The following is a 20993-nucleotide window of genomic DNA, read 5'->3' on the forward strand; positions in this document are numbered from 1 at the left end:
AAAGAAGAAGAAGAAGAAGAAGAATGAAACTCACTTATTTTCCGTGGTTAAATCCAACGGTTGATTCGATGCCGTTTCCGATGCAAGCGATGTACCCCGTGTTATTGAACCACCGCCCGTCGTCAGGCCACTGATACCTTTTGTAATTTGATGCATTGGCGATGCGGTGGCCGCATTTAAATATGAATTCGGTGACGATGTACCACTTAAATTGTAATGATGAATCGGTGACTGACTAGCACTATTCGTATTGTCAAACGTGGAAAAATTCTGTGACGTTGATAAATTGCCGCTAACATGATGATTGGGCGATGTGGCACCATAGTTGGGTGAATTTAAGCCACTACTACTGCAACCTACAAAAAATCCACGATTAAAACTAACTGGTATGGTTGAGGCATTTGCTGGCATTTGTTGCTGTGCCAGCATATCCACACCCAAATACTGAGCCAATTCAATGGGCATTTTACGGGTGAACACAATTCGATTGAACAAATCCATCGTGATTTGACTTTCGGCCACCAATTTTTCGAGCGTTGCATAGACCGTTGTCATTGCCTCATTCGGTATATCGATTTCGTCAATTTTTCGACTAACGTGAACAGGAGATGCTGAGAGAGAAAACAAAAATTTCCGTTAGTTGGATTAGTTAGAAAAGGAGAAGAAATGGAACTGTGACTGATTCATAATTCAAAAGAAATGTCGATTCTTTCCGAACGAATATCGAACATATTGAAGTCTTTAAAATCAGAAAATTTCTTGAGAAATTCGATTTCGAATTGAAAGCTTTGTCCCTCCAGGAGACTTTTAAATTCTCCTGAAGATCAAATAATAAATACATTTTGAATCTTTCTTCCCGTTTGAATCATGAATTCGAAAAGACAACACCACTTGACAGAAAAATAGACAATATCACTCACCTGGTAAACTGGAAGAGTTATCCAAAAGTGGCGGACTTTGTGTCGATGACAAATTACGATGTGCCATACTCTTTTGCTGTTGAATTAGCTGCTGGCATTCTTGCAATGGGCCATGGATCAATGGCTGATACTTTGATCCTTCTGATGCTCGTCGAACGGGACTGTATCGACCTGTATTCGAGTATAAAACTTGAGATTAAACAATGTCAACGAATGAATTTTTTTTTGTATCTCTTCATTCAAGAACAGTTCAAGTAAACCAAAAACGGCGCATTTAAACGGCATGTACTTGAGAGTCATTGGCTTTAATTCTGATTCATTCAGAATTTCTGAACATTATCCTCGATACCGGCGTAAAACTGTTTCAATCGGCAATGCGATTGCGATTTCTTTCGTCTTAAATTAAGCTTATTTTGCCTTTTTTGTTATTTAAAATGTTGATCATCTCTTCATGAATTGTTTTTGTTCACTAACTTTAATTCACTTTTTTTTGTTCAAAATTCCATTGAGAGTTATGTTCTGCTTGGATTTGGTGCGCGATGGACGAAAACGGACAAAAACATGTATGGCGAATGTTCAAAATCTACTTGTGTGTGTGTGTAATTGTATTTTGTACTCAACCAACACTTAAACATCAATAGCATGAGTATAATCGCTAAGCACCGCAAAAACTATCTAACAATACTACTGGGAAAAATAAAACGGGACGGGCAAAACCAAATTTGAAAAACTAAAACAAACGGTTTGTGTGTGTTGTGGAGACAAAAAAAAACGAACACAGAAAAAAAAATTCAAAAATAAACGAAAGAAAGAAAAAAACAGTACGACACTTACCAACTTCTTGAACGGTCGGCAATTTACATGCGCGTGAACCAAATGTTCTTCGGGCGGTTAGCATAGCCGAAGTGTTTGTTGCCGGGGAGCATTGACCCACCGTGGGTGGACTGTGCTGGCCAGCATTATTCGAACAATGCAATTTTAGTGAGGGTGGCAAATAATTACGATTCATACGAGTTTCAACTTCGCGAATCAGCTCATCACTTATGACTGTTTTTTTTTGGATTTGTGTGTGTTTCAAATTGGATTTTTTTTTCATTCGAAACGTGTTAGTTTATGCCAATTAAGCGGTTGTTTTTTTGTTGTTATTTCGATTTAATTTTTTTTTGTCGAAAACAAAAATCGTATGAATATTTTGTTAATTCGTAATTATTTGCGAGTCAACAACGACAATTTTGTTGGATTTGATTTTTGGTGGTGCACATTTCCGATTGGTCATACGAAAAAAAAGAAGTTTGTTTACACAACGCCAAATTGTTAAATGATAATCAAAAAGCACACAAAATAGAAAAAAAAAGAAAAAAAATAAGGAAAAAAATCAATAAAAAAATCATTTTTGGTGGTAAAAAAAAATCATAAACAAAAATTGGGTGAAGCATTGATACTGCAAAAATCTACGACAAGTAATTGAACGCCACGTATGTGTAGCGTCATGATGAGGGATGGATGCAATGTGCAGTGTATTTGGCATGCAAAAGGTGTAAAAGCGTTTGATTGTTGTTTTTTTGTTGTTGTTTTGGGGTCGATTGGCAATGGAATGGACACAAACGAATGGATGAATAATCGACATTGCATTTACCTGGAGGTCTTTCCATGACAGTCAACAGACCCGTTCGTCTTGTTCGTCCTCCAGATGTTGTTGGCACTGGCATTTCTAACGAATCCACTGCACCATTCTCTTCCGTTTTCGAGCACATACGACCGTGCATGTATCTGTGGTTTAACAATTTCATAACAATTAATACGAATCCTTCGGAAGTAACATTTCCGTTGGCAAAGGCTACAATTTCATGTAATCCTCTAAACAAAACATAAAAAAACAGCGACCATTGAAAAGTAAATTACCTTTGAATTTCGTCATTTGGTTCGTCGTTTCCTTCGACCGTGACAGTCATGTTGTCATTGTGTTGCTGTTGCATTGAGTCGACACCGATTCGAAGATCCTTTACATTGGCTGGATTGGCATAGATTGGCTCCACCGATTGTCCACTGCTCGCCGATGTTGTGTAGTAAATCTGTAAATTTGCACCACCATCCGAAGCTCGACGACCAAACGAACCTAAATTTTCAAATTGATCAATCGATTTAGTACTCATTTCATTGTTATTGTATATCTTCCATCGATTTATTATGATTTTAAATCGTAAAAAGAAAGGGAAAACCGAAAAATACTTTCGCTGAATATCGATAAAAATCGGAGTTTGAAGAAAAAACAAACACAGACTTGACGAGTCATTGTCTCAACGATAAATTTTCGTTCTTTTTCACCAATAATCGTTATCTTATCGTTCAAAATTGTTTATATCACCATTTTTGCCAAGCCATTCGCTTTTGTCAATTTATTCATTGGTCTGTTTGTAAACCTTGTTTTACTATCTATTTCAATTCGGGTGTTGAATTAGTTTTTGCTGAACAAATCGTTTTTGTTTAAGCCGTTTTGTTTGATTTAAGTCCAATTGAGACAGTCAATAACGAAAGTAATCTTCTTCTTCTTTCTTTTTCTCTTTCTTATTCTTTTTTTGCCTTATTTTGGGCTTCAAGCAAAAATGCTTGATAACTTACTCGCTTCCATGACAGTGGGCAATTTGAGCAGGTGTTGATTTTTGATCGTAAAATTGTGCAACGGTTGATTTTGCATCATTGGCAAATTGACGGGCAGCCGTGGCGCGTTATCAGTGCCAAATTTAAAGTTGATTGGAACGGCAGCAGGATTGGCGAGTGCTTGTTCGTGTTCAACATCACCCGGGCCAACGGTATGCCGTCGTGTACTACCCGATGTCATATTTGTTCCTAAATGTGAATACGTCATGCCGCCCGTTGAATTGAATTCCGGTGTCACCACTTGATGTTGCGTATCAATGTCCATGTCAACGAATTTCTCGAGCTCATGATTCGAATCACTGATTCCGGGGAATGTGACAAACGTATTGGCCGAATTACTCAACGGACTCAAACGATCAAGCGCTTCATTTTTCAACGCTTCCGTTCGTTCCACCACTCCCGTCGTAATACTTGCTTTTCGCGATCTGGATGCAGAACAAAATTGGTAAACATCGAGAAAAATGAGAAATATTTTTAAAATTGGTAAACATCGAGTCGATCAAAATCAAAATCTCAACTTGATTTTTGTTCGAAAGATTCGAAATTCGAATGTAAATAATCAACATTGAAATCGTTTCAATCTTAAAGCAGTTTTGAACCGAACATTTTTTGAAAAGATCCAAAAAGCCAAAAAAAACTGCCAAATTCCAGCTTCAAATTGGAATGGAACAAGAAAAAACACGTACTTTGTATATCCTAAACTGGCATGATGTTGCAAACGTTGCTGTTCGTTGCGTTTCGCTTGCAATTTATCCACTAGCAGATTGTAAATAGCATAAATATGATTGAATGTATTTTGATGCACCGACTCGGCAATTTCATCGAATGTTAAATTTGGCAATTGTAACATATGATTGACTACAATGGAATCTAAATTTTTCGCTGGTAGTTCCGTGATAATTTCGCTGCCGGCGCCGGCTGTTGTCGTTGTTGGCGTTGTATTACTGCCATCCTCATTGATCGATGGCGATCGGCACTGCATCCATCGATGCTGTGATATTTGTTTCAATGTGTATCGCTTTTCCGGCTCCACCACCAGCATATGCCGGATTAAGTGCTCACAATCTGAAATGGACACATTTTTTATGTTCAAATAACTTTTGAATGGGTTTCGATTGGTATTGATTGGGGGAAAAAAAGCGACCAAATTGAAAGTTCGCCCATTTATCAAAGTAAAAATGTTTGATTTATTGCTTTCTTCTTTCCATTCTTTCTTAATAAAATGTATGCGCCATGAAAATAATCGCGAAGAAAGAAAGAAAAAAGACGACAAAAAGCATCGGCATGAAAGAAAGAAAGAAAAAAAAGAAAGAAAGAAAGAATGTCGAAGAAGCAAAGCAAAAGAAATCGAGATACTGAATGTCAATCCAAATTACCCTGTGACATAAAAAATGGAATGCGAAATTTCCCTGACACAACCATATTCCGTAGGTCATGCAGCGTTGCACCATCAAACGGCAAAGCACCACAAACTAAGACATATAAAACTACACCTAAGCTCCAAATGTCGGCTCGCGGCCCATCATATTCAAGGCCTAAGAAAACCTGAAACGAAAAACATACACACACACATAGTTGATTTCTGGTAGCGAAAAAGAAAACAGCAGCAGCAGAAGAGAGGAGAATAGAAAACCGCACACAAACACATAACAATGTGATTGACGTCAAAGTGGCACTTACCTCTGGGGCAGCATATGGCGGTGAACCGCACCATGTTTTGAGATATGTATTTTGTACAAATGTATTACTAAAGCCGAAGTCAGCCAACTGCAAAACAAAACAATCAACGAAAAGAGAGATAGGGAGAAAAAAAAACAGAAACAAAAATCAACAACACATTCGGAGCGAGAGAGACATGAATTTAAAAAAAAAAATTGAATTGCGATTAGAGAGAACGACAGAGGCCAATGAACTTTATATTCTCGTCGTCGTCTCTCTCTCTCTTTGTCTTTCGCACACCTTTTTCTATACCACTCGATTGCAGACACTCTATTATGATGATCGATATATACATAAATCACACACACACACACACACCAAACACTCACCTTAATATTCATATCGTTATCTAATAACACGTTTTCTGCCTTTAAATCACGATGTACAACACCCTTTCTATGACAGTATTCCACAGCCGATACGGTTTGAGCAAATACTCGTGCCGCTTCCTCCTCTTTCATCCGTCCATTGGCCACCAGATGATCAAAAATTTCACCGCGCGGCGCATATTCCGTTACTAAATAAATCATATTCTTTGATTCCATCACTTCGTACAGCCGAGTTATGTGCGGATGTCGCAGCAATTTTAAGATTGATATTTCACGATAGGTTTTCGCTAAATTGTCATCGTCTAAGCAGGTTTTGTCGATAATTTTGATTGCCACCTGTTTCGATTGAAGAGAAAAAAAAGGGGAATTAATTTTATGGTTCAAAAGCAGGATTTGTTAGGAAAATTGATTATTTTAAACAATATCGATTGAAAACGATTCGCTTCAATTTTTCTTATGAAAGAAAAAAATCGTTTAAATTTGAATGTGCCCATACACCGCCAAAATCTCAATCATTTGACGTCAAATTGACATCTTGATTATTTTCTGGGAACTAATTCATGGCGAAAAGTTCGATTCCTACTAAAAAAAAAACGGTTGACTTTCTGAAGAAACTCATTTACCTCAAAAACTCATGAAAAAGGATAACGGTACAGCTATGACTACAGCCTTATAAAAGAGAGACGATTCTGGAATGTAAAATATCGATTTTTGATGTTCTCGAGCCACGTGAGTCAAGTGATTTGATTAAATTGAGTAACTAGCATAAATACCAGTTATTTGTTTGTTTAACAAACAATCAGTTATATGATCAATGGTTTCACATGCAAAGGGTTTGCTTCGGAAAATTGGCCGATGATAACAAGAGCCAAGCACGCATTATTATCAAGGGTAAAATCGATAAAGCAATATTTAGTTTGTTGGTCGATGCTAGGGTCGATGTTGTTCATACGTGTTTTTTGTTGTTAGTGTTGTAATCGTTTATCGACCGAATGACCCAGCCATAGTGAAATCTCTGCCGCGTATCAATGAACTTTTTTGAAAGTGCTGTGTAAAAAAATCCACCCTCCTCCGAAATGGATTTTATCACATTTTTTCAACTCAGCGCATTTCGTTTGACCAATTTTCACTGTGTCTATCTCTTTCCTTCTCTTTCTGTCTTTTCCTTTCTCTCTTGATGGACACTTCTATCGCTCAGTGAGCGATTCTCACTCTCTCTTACTCTATCTCTCTGTATCCCCCATCTCCACCGTGCACCACCCGACCTTCTTGTTGTTTTTTTCATTATTTCGGAACATATTGAAAATGTGTAACTGACCGGTTTATCCATGACCCAATTACATCAAAACATAGAAAATTGTTTCCCTCTAATGTTCTGTTTATGGATACGATATGGTTTCACATTTAAATATGTGTTCTTGTTAGTTCTTTCTTTCTGGGTCTCTCTCTCTCATTCTCTCTTTCGCTCATTTTCATGCTCTGCCTGTCCCCTCCCCATTCTCGCTCTGCGTGTGTCTCTGTCTAGATTTGTAACAACTTTGTATTTTCGATTACTTTGCCATTGTTTCTGTCTCGCGCTTTGTACATTGTTTATGTGATCCTTATGTAAAAACAAAAACAACAACAACAAAAAATCTATGTCAGTAGTCTTTGTCGGTGGTCTTCGTCGCCGTCGAGGGTGTTGGCGCATAAATGTTGGATAGAAGAAAAATGGATTATAACTGTAAATACGTAACCAAATATGACATTGCCAATACATATACATGGAATTTGTTTTTTTTTATGTGGCATGCGTCACAAACATATATATGATTCAATATTCATGAAGCACATTTGCTCCTCCACATTTGAAACTAATCAAAGAATCATCTTCTTTTTCCCTCTTCGCCTGTCTAATTTGAATGAATTTGGGGAAAATTTTCCGGATAAAAAAAACTTTCCCGACGTCAGAGACTCCAAACGTCATTGAGAGAAGTATCAACAAAAAAGAGAATATTAACGATAATCACCATCATAGCATATCCATTAATCAATGATAGGGAGACGAAAAGACGACGATAAAATTAGACGATATGGTGATTAACTGCCTGATGTTGAATTAACAATTCGAATTTCAGTAGCAGAGAAATTTGAAAAATTCATCTAATATTTTTCAAAATTACTACTTAAATGTCGTTTCCAGCCCGGAAAATACCAAATGGATACATTCAAATCTTGTCAGATGACCAAATGAACCATAAAAAAGGCTCGAAATGAATGTGAGCGTATCATGTAAACAACAGCCCCGCATTGGTCATTGAAACGGAGAAAATAATTGTTTTTCCATCGAATTACGTTGAAATAATTACTTCAATAGGAGAAGAGAGGTGGAGAGTGAAGAGAGAATTTAAAAAAAACGGATATTAAATTGCGACTGATTTGCTTTACTTCTTCTTCAATTTACCAACTGATCCGTTTATTCGTTCATTTATTAATTGATTGCAATTTAAGGAATACTGCACACGTCACACTTTCAATTGAATTCAAGATGTATCAGTGCATTTATTGCATTCATCCTGTGCAAAAACAACGACCACAGTGCGGTGCAACCGGGAAATTTCCATATGATATTCGTCAATGTGTAATCACAGGCATCGCAAAGCGTTGCATCTCTCTCTCTCCCTTTCTTGCCCTCTCTGTGGTGTGCAATTGAACGTTTGTCATTGGCCACTTGACAAACTGATGAATTTTAACGAGTTTCATCGAAAATTGCCGCCGTGCAATTCCGTGGCCCGTGTGAGTGGCGCAGCACGAGTGACACAGACAGGGCGGCCGCCGCACATACACACAATCGATCTCTCGAAACATGCAATGATTTAAATCAAACGAAATGACAATCAACACGAGCGTACACATAAAAACGTTTTTTTTTTTCTCTCCTCTTCTTCTTCTTCCAAAACGTCATAACGTGAGCGATAGAAAAAAAATAAAATAAGTGAACATAACCATTTGTTTGCCCGTGCATTGTACTGGTTGTTGTTTCTCGTCTCATCAAATGTGTTATTATTGTTATTTGCCTCGTTTCTCTCCCGCCCCCGCTCACATATTTTGTTACGTTTGTTTCTGTGTTTTAATTCATTTGCGGCACGTGTGCGCGAATCACAATGGAGCTGTCGGTGCTCGGGTCTCCATAATTTGCCGCCACACTGTACTTTGCTTCTCACAGATCCACCACCGACAACGACGACGACCATTTCGTTCAGGTATTTATTATCATTATCATGATGGGTTATTATATTTTGCGCCATTATATAAATGTGTAAAAAGCTAATGTGAATATCACATGTTGGTTGTGTGTATGTGTGTGTATGACAGAGACGAGCGATATAGATAGAGCACGAGTCGTTGCGCGACAGATAACACTGGCAGTTGGTAGAAAAGAGACATGAGACCACACTCGGTGTGTCAGCCAGTGTGTGTGTGTGTGCCAAAGACAGAGAGATAAAGACAGCCTAAACACGGTGTAATAGATTAACATTTTGCTGGCGGTTTTTTTTAATGTAACGATTTGCCAGTTTGATAAGATTATAAGATTGCAATCTTGCTTTGAATTGCAAGTGGATCATATGAAACAACAACAATGACACAAAATGCTCAATTCACTTTGCTTTTGTAACTCTCATTGCTGTCGCTGCTGCTGCGATTGCTGTTGTTGTTTTTGTAGTCAGTGTGATTGTAGCTTTCGTCGTCATCGCCTCACCGTGTGTGTGTTCGCGTGTATTTGTGTGTGTATGCGTTCCATTGACTTCATTGTTTTGTCTAGTTTATTAAAGCGAAGAAGCGCGCGCAGTTGTCATTTAGTCGCTTTTATCGCTGATTGTTCTAGTCCAGGCGTTTCGGTTTCTATTTGCTAATAAGTACAACGTAGATAAGGTATAATGGAAAAATTTCAGGCAAAACCGAATGCTGACTAGAATTCTGAGAATTAAAAAAACAACAAACGTACACAAACACGAATCGCTAGCAGTGTCAACGCCGTTGCCGCAAACCGTTACCGCTCTCTCGTTCGATGCGTGAGAAATTGAGAGCACGCGCGTTGAGAATTAAAACAGCGGCAATGATCGTTGTTATTGTGCAATTTTTAACCGAGGAAAATCGGCGTGGCTGTGCATTTTTGCGACAAACAGTTCGGCAATAAGGTTCTTTCAATAACCAAAATCCAAATTCAATAGGGCTGGTTGAAATAATTTATAACGAATTTAGTAGCGGCATTTTTTTCAGGGCAATAGCCCAATTAACTAACATGAATGACAATTTATGCTGGATTTTCCCATTTTCTTGCCCCTTAATTTTATTTGATTGGGGTTTCTCCACCCTTTTGAGAATGATTCGGTCATAAAATGACCAACTGAATGAATAAAGCAGAAACAACAGCAGGAAAAAAAACAAATCCAGCGACAAATAAAAAAAAACATTAATTTGTCGAATGAGTTAATTCTCAGAAATTATCAGCACTCTGGTGACAGTATGAACATCTGGTTTTTATTTGCACATAATAATGGCTTTTTGTGTTTTAAGCGAATTAAGAGAGGAAGAGAGAGAGAGAGAGAGAGAGAGAGAGAGAGAGAGAGAGAGAGAGAGAGAGAGAGAGAGAGTGAGTGAAATGGTTTTTCAATAACGTTCATATAGAAAGAAGAAGAGATGATGAAACCAACACAAATGAAATGACAGACTTTGTAATTTGCAGTTTGAGCGTTGACACACTCACGACAAACTGTGATTGTGACAAGACATTCAACTCTCTTTCTAGCAACAATTTGCCACTTCCGAACTTTGTTTAATTAATGGTCGAATCTCTTGAACCACCAGATATTCATCTTTTTGTGAATCCATTTGAACTCAGACTCTGAGTTTAAAACTCAGCAACTAGTTTACCGATGTTCTATTATAGTATTCGTCAATGAACGAGATTATTGAATTAAATAATTGAAAATATTAATTACTGTCATTTAAAAAAAAAAATTGTCATTAGAAGTTATTCGTCGACCCGCAAATCAATCTAGGACTTTGAAGCTCGACAGTGCAATGACATGACGTTAAAATGTCTCTGTCCAATTTTAGTCATTTTCAATGCAAATCACGTGATTCTTCCAGAGGCAGCAACATATATGCTGCCTGTTCAGCGCTTGATTTTCTTTTGTAAAATGTTGCACATTGAAAAGAAGACGAAATTCTCTGTTGTTTCGGTTCTGGCTCTCTAAACGCATTGTTGAGCAAACGTCATTTGCTAACGCAGGTCAAGCTCAATTGCCACAAGCCTCATACGCCATGGACAGCCCATTATCACTTGAGTAATCATCGTATGCGGGCGCAAGCTCAATTGTAACAAGCTTCCTATCCAAGCGCTAGTCCAGCACCTCTTCATACAGATGATATTGCGATATGCATTTTCATTGAATTTCACAGCCATTTCTATGTTATTGCATTTACTCAAGTATGTTGTCTGCTCAAATGTAAGCCATTTGACCATACTACACATGTGATCATTTCAACAAATCGAATGAATGTCGTACGCTACACACAACAGCAAATGAAAAAAACACACGATTGACCACAAAAGGTCACCACTGTCTCTGGCCAAATATCTCTTTACAGAGTTGCAAAGAGTCATGACACTCTCGTATCGTATCGCGTCGTAATCAATGTGCTGAATGCGGATAAGCGATCGAAATGAATTGATATGCCAAAAACTCATTGACACTCATAGCCCATGAAAAAAAATTAGAAGAGGAGATAGAGAGAGAGGAAGAAACATAACACAAACTCGTTCAACAACAAACGACCGTTTTTTCGATTTTTGTCTAAGAATTTCATTTTATCGCAACGGATGAACTCAAATGACAAAAAGTCAATATTTGTGAGAGAGTTGTTCATTGTTATTATTGTGTATTGTGTGTGATACATCCTGTTTGTAGGTATCGTAGGTACATGCTTAAACATTTGTATTAAATGCCAACAACATTTGTTATTCCTTGAATAATATCAACATGAAACAAGCGCACACAACACCCATTGCTCATCTGAATCGGCGACGACGACGATGACGCCGCGACAGCACACAATATATTGTCAACGGAAAAATACTTCGCTGATTGAAATGAGGTTACCAATACAGTTTTTTTCTCTTCTATCTATCTATCTCTCTCTCTCTCTCTCTCTCTCTCTCTCTCTCTCTCTCTCTTCCTCTGTTTGTCTCACTTTGTCGCACAGCCCATTATAATTACTGGGCATCCATTTGGTAATTTTATGTTTTTTTAGGCTATTGCCGCTGACGTCGATTTTGGCAACTCTGTCTAGGCCATCATAATCAATTCGAAATGCGGTAATTATTCTTGAATATTCATTTGTTATTCATATTTTTTTCGACTGAACTGACCGAAAAACACAGATTTGTTTGTATATATTGCTACAATTTGACTTGTGATCGATTTAGAGTCGGGTATTTGCCCATACTTTCTTTCTATCAATCTATCGGATAGAGTGTATCCTATGTGTACACACGCTTCCGATTGACCAATCACACATTAATTTGTAATGCAATATGATTGATTAGACATGTACACACCACTCGATTCAAGTTGCATTTAGGCACTTGCACTGTGTCTATGCTCTACGTGGTCGAAAAAAAGCGTTTTTTTTCTCACTCTTTCAACCAGCGGCAGAAAGACGAAAAGTGAAAAATCAATGTAAATTAAAAGCTCAACTTTTCGATATCGGGGAATTTATGTATACCGTTTTGCCGCCCTTAATTACAAAAACGTGCTTGTTTTGATTAATATTCCAGTTATACACAAGAACAATGAGCTGGTATAGAGCGCACACGCTCGCGCGACAACCGACAGGTCGAGCAACCCGGGTTAAATGGTAACGCCTGTGGCATGAACCCCGCTCACACACCACTCAAATCCAGTTACGGACGCATTTCTTTCTCCCTTTTACCTCAACTCTTTTCTATCCCACTTTTCCGCTTTCGCTGTCTCACTCTCCCATGACTGTTAGACAGTCGGTCGCATGTTTTGCTTTTGATTCTTTTCGTCATTATTTTCATTCTGGATCCCGTGCCACAATATATTCATTGCATGGCGCACGGTTTTTTCTCTTTTCTTTTGTTTTGTTCTGTTTTGTTTAATGTTCCTGTCTCTCATATTGTGTGTATGGCATACACTGTATGCCTTGTGTGCTTGCAAAACGGCAACGATACAAAAAATCTTCCGTCGAAAAGGTCAAACCGTATCGCAAGAAATTTTAAGCATTTTACGATTGTTATACTACAAATTGCTAGCTGATTTCTATTTTCCTGGTTTAACTTGGCGCTAATTATTGTTTTCAGTTCGGTTTTTCGGTTCGACTGAATAAGATCGAAAGCAAAAAAAGGAAGAAAATGTGAAGGAAAGAGTCGTCTCCCAGGATGATCTGACTTGGATTGAGACAACAAGTAAGAGATACCGAGTGGGAGACATTGAGTCAAAATAGCTTTAGTAGATGTGCAATCGCTTTTATATTTAATTCGGCATTACCAATTGGAATTCTTTGGCCACAAATTCACAAACGATAGCACGCAGCGACCAAAAATATGAATATGTATAGTGAGTATTGATCATCACTCGAGTCGCGCTTCGAAACGGACTGTTTCAAACAGGCCATTTAGCTCAAGGAACATCGAATGGGTAGTTGCTGTAGAGTAGTGGAAATGGTTTGATGAGTATGGATCATACAATGAAAGGAAAGTATGTTCAAACAGTTCATGCTGAAGATCAGCGTACAAATTGGCGTTCAATTACACTGGAAATGATGTCGAACGGTGAGTATGACTGTCATACTACGACTTTTGTCGGTCAAAGGAAATGCAAAACGCGAGCGCGCGCGCGCTGTTTCAATTCAGCAGCATTGTTCCAATGAATTGATCGATATTCGGTGATTGTACTTTGAACACACGGTGTCAAACTTAGCACGCATTGTCCAAGCGAATTTCAATTTCACTCTTGTTTCTCTCTTTTCATCGCTCTCTCTTACTCTTTTCTCTTCTATTTTTCGCTTTTTTTTGCTTGTTCTCTATCCCTATGTCTCTCTGTCTTTCTCTTTTTGAGTCCTTCTCTCTCTCTCTCTCTCTCTCTCTCTCTCTCTCTTTGTCTCTCTCTCTTGGTCTGTCTCGTTTTCTTTTTTTCTTGCGCTTCCTCTCTCATTTTCTCCCGGTTTTCCATTCCAAATTGGAATTTTCAATTTGCCTCGTTCCGTCTCAACAGGAAGCTAACTACTGTTTATATCGAAACCAACAAGAATTTATAAACTGCAAATGATTCGACTTGGAAAATGGGTAAAATGAATGTTTGCATCTCAATTGATGGTTTGGCTCAGTATGTGTATGTACCTCTGCGCATCATTTCAACTGATCATTTAGTCAAATATATGCGATTGCTTTGTCGATTGACTGAATAGCAAATTTGCCCCCGACAAAAAAAAATATTCGACTCAAGTTGCGATGAAAATTTATGCGGATCTTGACAAACTGATCGGCGAACGAGTAAAAAAATCATCACATTTGCAAAATAAATCGATTTATCGTTATTTTTGCTCGTGCTCAAACCATGTAAAAATATCTTCCACGTATCGATGTTTATAAAATGAATTGGTTTCATTCATTGGGCAATAAATTGTTTACGATAAAATTTCATTCAGTTTGAATGCGCAGATAGAGATACGGAGAAAGAGAAAACTCAGCAATTGTTCCAAAGCTAGTGGTCTCTCTCATAACGGGCTGAAATATGTGTACGTATGACGTCAAATTCAATTAAAACCGCAACTCTTTCATGATGTCAGCATTTACGCATTGCCAAACAATGGCAACAATAACCGTAATGAAGGCTGAAAAATTGGTGGAGAGCATGTGAGCGAGTGCGATTGCGAGAGCATGGGTCTGCACAAAGAGAATGATCGTGTACGTGATTACTGATTTAATCATTTCGCTCCAATTGAACCGATTAAAAATGATTAGCGAACCGATTGTATCTTTCTCATAAAAATGTGCAGTGTTCCCTCACAGCCGACCAGGCAGCAGCAGGCAGTGCTGCGGTCAGCATTCTGGCTACAGCTGCCCCGACGATGCCATGAAGGCCGTTACTTCACCGCGGGGCAATTATTATATACTCTTTTTTCTCTCTTCTTTTTCAGATTCGTCGTGATGAATTTGCCTGTCATTAAAATCTGTTTATTTTCATTTGTTTGGCGAGAGAGTGAATTAAAAGAAGACGACGAAGGAAAAGAAGAAGAAGAAGCAAGAAAAAAAAAACACGGAATGCGCGCGCGATACCAACGAATCAAGTTGAATGTGAAACATGAAACGAACAAACCATTCGAATCTTTCGAAAATGTTTTTTTCCCTTTTTTTCTTCTTATGTATGATATGTTTATGGGCGGCCGCGCGTAGACTACTTGTACAATGCTCGCGCTTTTTATTAGGCAACATGCTTTTGAGTATGGGACGTGTTTGTGTGTATAACAAAATAATAGAGCCAACGCGATAACCAAGGAGTGAGGAGAGCAACAAGACTGCGAGTGAGAGGCAAGAACACACTGAAAATACTGACATCCTCAATATTCTGCTGCGCTCATAAAATCAATGGAACAAACAACAAGCATTAATCACAATACATCACACAAGATATTATCGACCAATTTTCATGATGATTGTCAAACAGAAACTGACGAAACAGACGAGGAACGAGGAAAAATAAGCAACATACACCAACACACACGCACACACACAAACGCCACCGTCAAGCAGCTCTTGTTCTTGTTATAATGCGATCGTTGTTGTGCACGTACCCGACTTTTGTGCGGACTCAGGCCTTATTGTCATTTAATTCGATTTATGAACTCATGTGATTTTTGTTAAACAAAAACATTCGTCGTGCGATCACTCGGTTGGCGCTTTCAATGGCGTGTCGCATTGCAAGATGCGCAGAAAAAAAACAACAAAGAATTATAATTTGCTCGCAAAACGATATTTACATCTCGCGATTTTTACGCTAACTGACTGACGGGCGAGTCGATTCGCATTTGTTTTCCGCCGAATTTTCCAACGATTATTTTTTGCATTTTTCAGTATTTTTTCTTACTTCAAAGGAAGAATTTGTGGATGAATTGATTTTGTTTGGACGGCAAGGGGAAATTTTATTTTGGAAATTTCCGCCGTTTTACGTTAAGGAAATGTTGGCTGTTTTTTTTTCGAATCGCTTTTGAATATTTCCTTCATTTTTATGCAGAAGAGTCATTTGTTTTTTATGCGTTTTGCCTTTATTGAAGGCATTTGCGACGAATTTCAAGAGATATTGCGTATTTTTTCTATAGGTTTTTTGGAATTGTCTTTCAATTTTGTTTGAATTCACCTCAAATTGTTTCGACATTCTTCAAACTTCTTTCAAATTCCACGCTAATTTTGTGAAATTCCTTCCTCATTTGCGGAATTCCTCCAGTTGTTTTGAAATTCTATCAATTTTTCGTCAAGTTTCATCGAGTTTCAACGACATTTTTGGCAATTTTCTACTAATTTACTTTAAATTGATCACAATTTCCTTTCTTTTCGGAACCTGTTTTCTATTCTCTTGGAATTGTATTCAACTTTAGGCAGATTTTACCAAAAAACATGAAATTTGGTTCAACTTTTGATGATTTTCCGTAATTTTTTATGGAATTCTCTTGATTTTTTTCTTATTTCAGTTCATTTCAAGTGAATATTCTACGTTTTTACTGATTTCTCTGATACACTTTAACTAATTTTCGACATTTTTTTGATGATTTTCGACATTTCCGCCGATAAAACTACAACTCAAATCGATCAGTCAGTTGAACTCGGTTCGTCAATGCGTTGTTTCTGTTTTCAAACATATGAAAATTAGTCATGTCAATAAAAGTTGCAACACACAAAAATTGTGAGCCATCAAATAAACAACAACCACAACTGAGAGGGAGAGCGATTGATATTGTAAGACGTTTAGTTGAAATATTCCGAGTCGTTGCAATGCAGTTCGTATAGAATGTGATCGTTTGCACAATGTTATTGTGAGATATGAAAACTCTATTTACACATATTTCCATATGAATCGGACGCAGCGCCGTATTCTTATCGTAAGCCGTTTTGAATGTCTTCGAAGAAGAAGCAACAATTGATCGTCTAATCGAAGTTTCAACTGATATATTCTGCATTTTGGCCTCACTTCCAAAAATAATACACATACTCTGTTGTTGTTGTTACTTGTGTCATTGTCGACAGCAAGCCTCTTATCGCGTGAAATGGTTTTTGCCCACTTTGACAACATTTTATTGAGTTGTGCCGAATACTTTGTTATTTCATCATTGTTTTCACATTTAGTATTCAACTTTATCGGGATTTTCTTCTCTTTCTGAATTCAGGGTTTTTTTTTCTCTTTTGTCTAATTCTGTCGTTCTTCATTGCATTCGCGAATGTGCAAAATGGATGTGATTTTTTTGGAGATTAGTGACCTCCGATTTCTTCAGCAGCGGTTTTGTTTTTGATGCATGATTCAAGGTAGAGACAGAAAGACAACGGTTATTTCATAAATGGATACAATTTTTTTTTAAATTTGATCTAAAAATAACTACATTTAGCATATGTTGGGTATTTTTGGCACATAGATTGATGAAAGCATCGCACCGCCAGAGCATTTCGATTCTCATTGAAAAATTGCTTTCGTGTAATGGAGATATTATGAAATGATCTGGCCACACAGATCAGATCGGTATCTACGACAGATATTTAGGTGATGGCAAAGACGACATGAAACAGCGGCGGCAGCAGAAACGACCATTAAAAGCGAAACATTTATTCAATTGGAATGAGTACTGGACAGAGAACGCGCGCGAACAACTTCACCGAATTGGTTAAATCAACAATGATTTCTGTTCGCCAACGTTTCCACATCATTTGAATTGATCATCCGAAGAGCATTTTGATTAAGAATGATTCCTTCTACTTAAAAAATATGAGCATAAATGTGTTTTTCTTATTTGTTGTGGCTTCGGGTGTGATTTTTTCTTTCGTTTTCGAATCTGTCGTACAATTCTTATGTTATAAAAATATGTTCTTACTGTTCGACGATTCCACACAAAGCGGGACAAAATTTGCAAGTGACCTCTCCGATTTCGCTCAAACTTGGTGTATAAACTTCTTATGGGCAGAAACTCGCAAAGCCAAAAAATTAGGGTGACCTTCCCCGCCTGATGAAAAGTTGGGGTGACCCAAATATTGAAAAAAATGGAAAATGGCACTTTTTTGACATTTTCACACTAGAAAAGTGTGGTACAAACTTTTAAAACTATAATGCATGGTTGGATAGATAATTGATGGGGCTAAAAAAGTCCACTACGACCACCCCATCCGGGCCCATTCAGGCCCTGAAAAGTGGGTTCAAAGTATAAAATGTGAAAAAAGTCAATTAGATGTGGTGCTATTTTCTCGATTCTTTGGGTAGGCAGCCTCAAAATCTAAAACATGGTGAATCCGAATCTCAACTGGCACTTTCAAAAAATGAAAAAAAAAATTTTTTATGTAATTTTGATCTCACCATTTTCATATGGTTTTTGGCTATACATTTTTTTTACTCACCAAATAGGTGGTCTGACGATGGTAGTGTGTTCTGATGAAATGCCCAGCAGACTCCAACAAATCAAATAATACCAATTGTTGGTGTCGTTCACCCCTTTGGGAGGGCAGAGTAGGCTCAAAAAGTCGAAAAATCACAAAAAATCACTATTTTAGGGCAAAAACAGGACAGAAACCCGCTTTTGGCCACAAATCACTATAATATTCGGAAAGCTCGTAAATCCTACTTACGCGTAGAACATTTTAACTTGATCAAACCCTTTTTTCTGCCTCAAATCGGGGTCGGAAGATTGAAAAATCGTGTTTCTGCAAGTATGCGACCATTTTTAACTGCTTCTTAGGCAGTAGCACTGGTGCAATGTGTTCCTTAAATGTAGCACTTGATATCTAGTTCCTTGTGGCATATAACACGTGTCACTTATATGGCTCAAATTTGGCATTGGAGAGGCTAATATTGAAGAAAAAGGTGAAAAAATCGCAGAATCACACCACAACTGCCCAAATCAAGACAGTGGACCTTATTTTTGGCCAAAAATGATTGCATTTTCGAATTTCTCGTGGAAAATTAGCCCAAGAATGGACTATTCAAAATTGCATCAAGACTTCAAATGATACTCAGATTGATGTTGCCAATTAAAAACTCCATTCAAATACTCACAGTCAATTTTAGTATATTTTAACATTCAACCATTCGAGCTTTTTTTAAATTAAAAATAAGCTTAAAAAAATTTAAACCAGCCATTCTTAACCCTAATTTTTTGGTTTTTGCCCATAAGAAGTTTATACACCAAGTTTGAGCGAAATCGGAGAGGTCACTTGCAAATTTTGTCCCGCTTGGTGTGGAATCGTCGTGTTTTATTTTGTAAAAATGAGAATCATAGCGAAGGAGATTGAAAATGTTTGGATAACACAAAGTTATTATTCTCGCAGTATTCTCACTTAAAGGTCATGTGTGTCTAGTTGAACAAAAGTATTGTTTTTTTGAGACGTTGAAAAATTGAATCGAAAACGTTGAATAACAAAACCAGCGAAAAAAAAACGTTTCAATTATGATTTGTTGAATTGATGATGGGTGTCTTACCTTTGATTTGGTGACAATGTTGGAGGCGAGCTTAACAACGGCAAAATTCCCTTTGCCAATGGTCTTTTCCAACTCATAATAACCGACACGTACAAGCTTATCCATGTTGATTGAATGTGGATGGTGTCTGGACACTTTCAACGAAATCAGCTGGAACGCACGATCGATTTATATCTCAAATCGCTTTATTTTTGATTCACTATTTTGTTTTCTCACTTTTTTTCTTGTTAAAATGTTTTTTTTTTCTCGAAATTATGTTTCAAATATTTGTAAATTCATTGATCGTGTTCTTTTTTTCATCTACACGTTCGATTTTATCACTGTTTGCACATCGAAAATACACCTCCGATTACGAGCGATCGATCGATTTCGATGCATATTCTGTAATTCATGGTTCCACTGAAATTGCACTGTATATTTTGCACTGAAAAAAAAAACCAAAAGAGAGAGAGAGAAAAAAACGACGTTAATTCAACGTTGATTGTGGTCGGCTGAAAATTTGTTTGCTTAAAAAAAAGAGTATCAATACACAATGACGGCGACAACAACGACGACTACCGTCGAAACAACGGAATCGAGAGAAGAGCAGTAGGAAAAAAAAATGTGTATTCAGAATTTTGCTGAACGAAACACACAGCACAAGCGTTTTGACCAGCCATCAACCGAATGGGTCGAGAGAGTGGTGGTGTTGGTTTTGATTGAATGAGTGAGTAAGTGAATGAGCTGAAGCGCAATTGAGTGTGAGTGTATGTATCATCACTAAAGAAGCGGTAACTAGATTGCAACTAATGTGCATGAAATGCTCTGATTTTTCGAAACGTATTGTTTATTTGCACAAATCATCAATTCAATTGCTCGCTGTCTCCCTCGCTCACTCTCTATCCCTGGCTCTTGTGCGCGTTTATTTCTCCCGTTTCCATGATTTTTTTTCTTCTATATTTTAATGATAAGCAGTCACGATATATACACCGTAGTAACCGAACAGGCAAGAAACAGAAGAGAGAAAAAAAAAACCAACAACGATTGTGAACAGAAAATATGGCCAAGTCATAATTCAATATACACCAATCAGTTTGTAAGACTTTCCATTGCATTTGATTCGATGTGCTGTGTGTTGTTTTTTTTTCTCGCCCGATTCGAATAACTTTCATTGTAATCAAATTGCCGCACAAGCGACAACACACACGTGATGGACGATTAGTTGCACAAATTTCATATGTTGTTGTTGTTTTTTCTTTCTTCTTTGCATTCGTCCGCTTTCTCACTCCTTCCCTTTCGCTGTTATTGCTATTCATTTCTTCGTGTGTATGTTGCGTTTGGCTAATTCACTATGGTCGCGCTCTCGTTTTTATTGCATGTACTTTGGCATTGCACTTATTTGAGATTCATTATTGGCTTCGATTTGATACGTACAACCAAGAAAGAAGAAGAAGAAGAAAACACACTATGAATTGATTCTCATATTTTTGTGGCCGCCGATATAAAACGAACAACAAATAATGAACATTGAACATAACAACAACCAAGACGACGACGACGACGAACAAAAAACGTTATAATTTTTCAATTTGACTCATCGTATCGACACCAATCACTTGAAAATCAACAACGCCGATCGAGTCATACAA

General features: G+C 37.6%; 1 protein-coding gene across 41 annotated transcripts in view; it reads right to left on the minus strand.

Moving 5' to 3' along the window:
- Nucleotides 1–20993, minus strand: part of LOC129573368 (serine/threonine-protein kinase SIK3) — a 30749-nt gene that overhangs the window by 2159 nt on the left and 7597 nt on the right. For 29 of the 41 annotated variants that reach the window (XM_055453803.1, XM_055453810.1, XM_055453801.1 and 26 more), the window contains 11 exons: nt 19366–19789; nt 5627–5962; nt 5259–5345; nt 4955–5123; nt 4265–4643; nt 3540–4003; nt 2823–3036; nt 2557–2690; nt 1755–1967; nt 921–1091; nt 35–611 (listed from right to left, as the gene is read on the minus strand). In XM_055453803.1, the coding sequence (XP_055309778.1) occupies nt 35–611; nt 921–1091; nt 1755–1967; nt 2557–2690; nt 2823–3036; nt 3540–4003; nt 4265–4643; nt 4955–5123; nt 5259–5345; nt 5627–5962; nt 19366–19470 (2849 nt within the window). In that variant the 5' untranslated portion in view covers nt 19471–19789. Of the gene's footprint in view, nt 1–34; nt 612–920; nt 1092–1754; nt 1968–2556; nt 2691–2822; nt 3037–3539; nt 4004–4264; nt 4644–4954; nt 5124–5258; nt 5346–5626; nt 5963–19365; nt 19790–19894; nt 20984–20993 lie in introns of those variants that run through there. The other 12 variants (XM_055453824.1, XM_055453828.1, XM_055453826.1 and 9 more) reach the window with 3 other exon arrangements.

This window comes from Sitodiplosis mosellana, unplaced genomic scaffold, assembly GCF_009176505.1.
Source record: "Sitodiplosis mosellana isolate CC-2019 unplaced genomic scaffold, AAFC_SMos_1.0 Smas_scaffold_6062, whole genome shotgun sequence".
In the NCBI taxonomy this organism is placed as follows: Eukaryota; Metazoa; Arthropoda; class Insecta; order Diptera; family Cecidomyiidae; genus Sitodiplosis; species Sitodiplosis mosellana.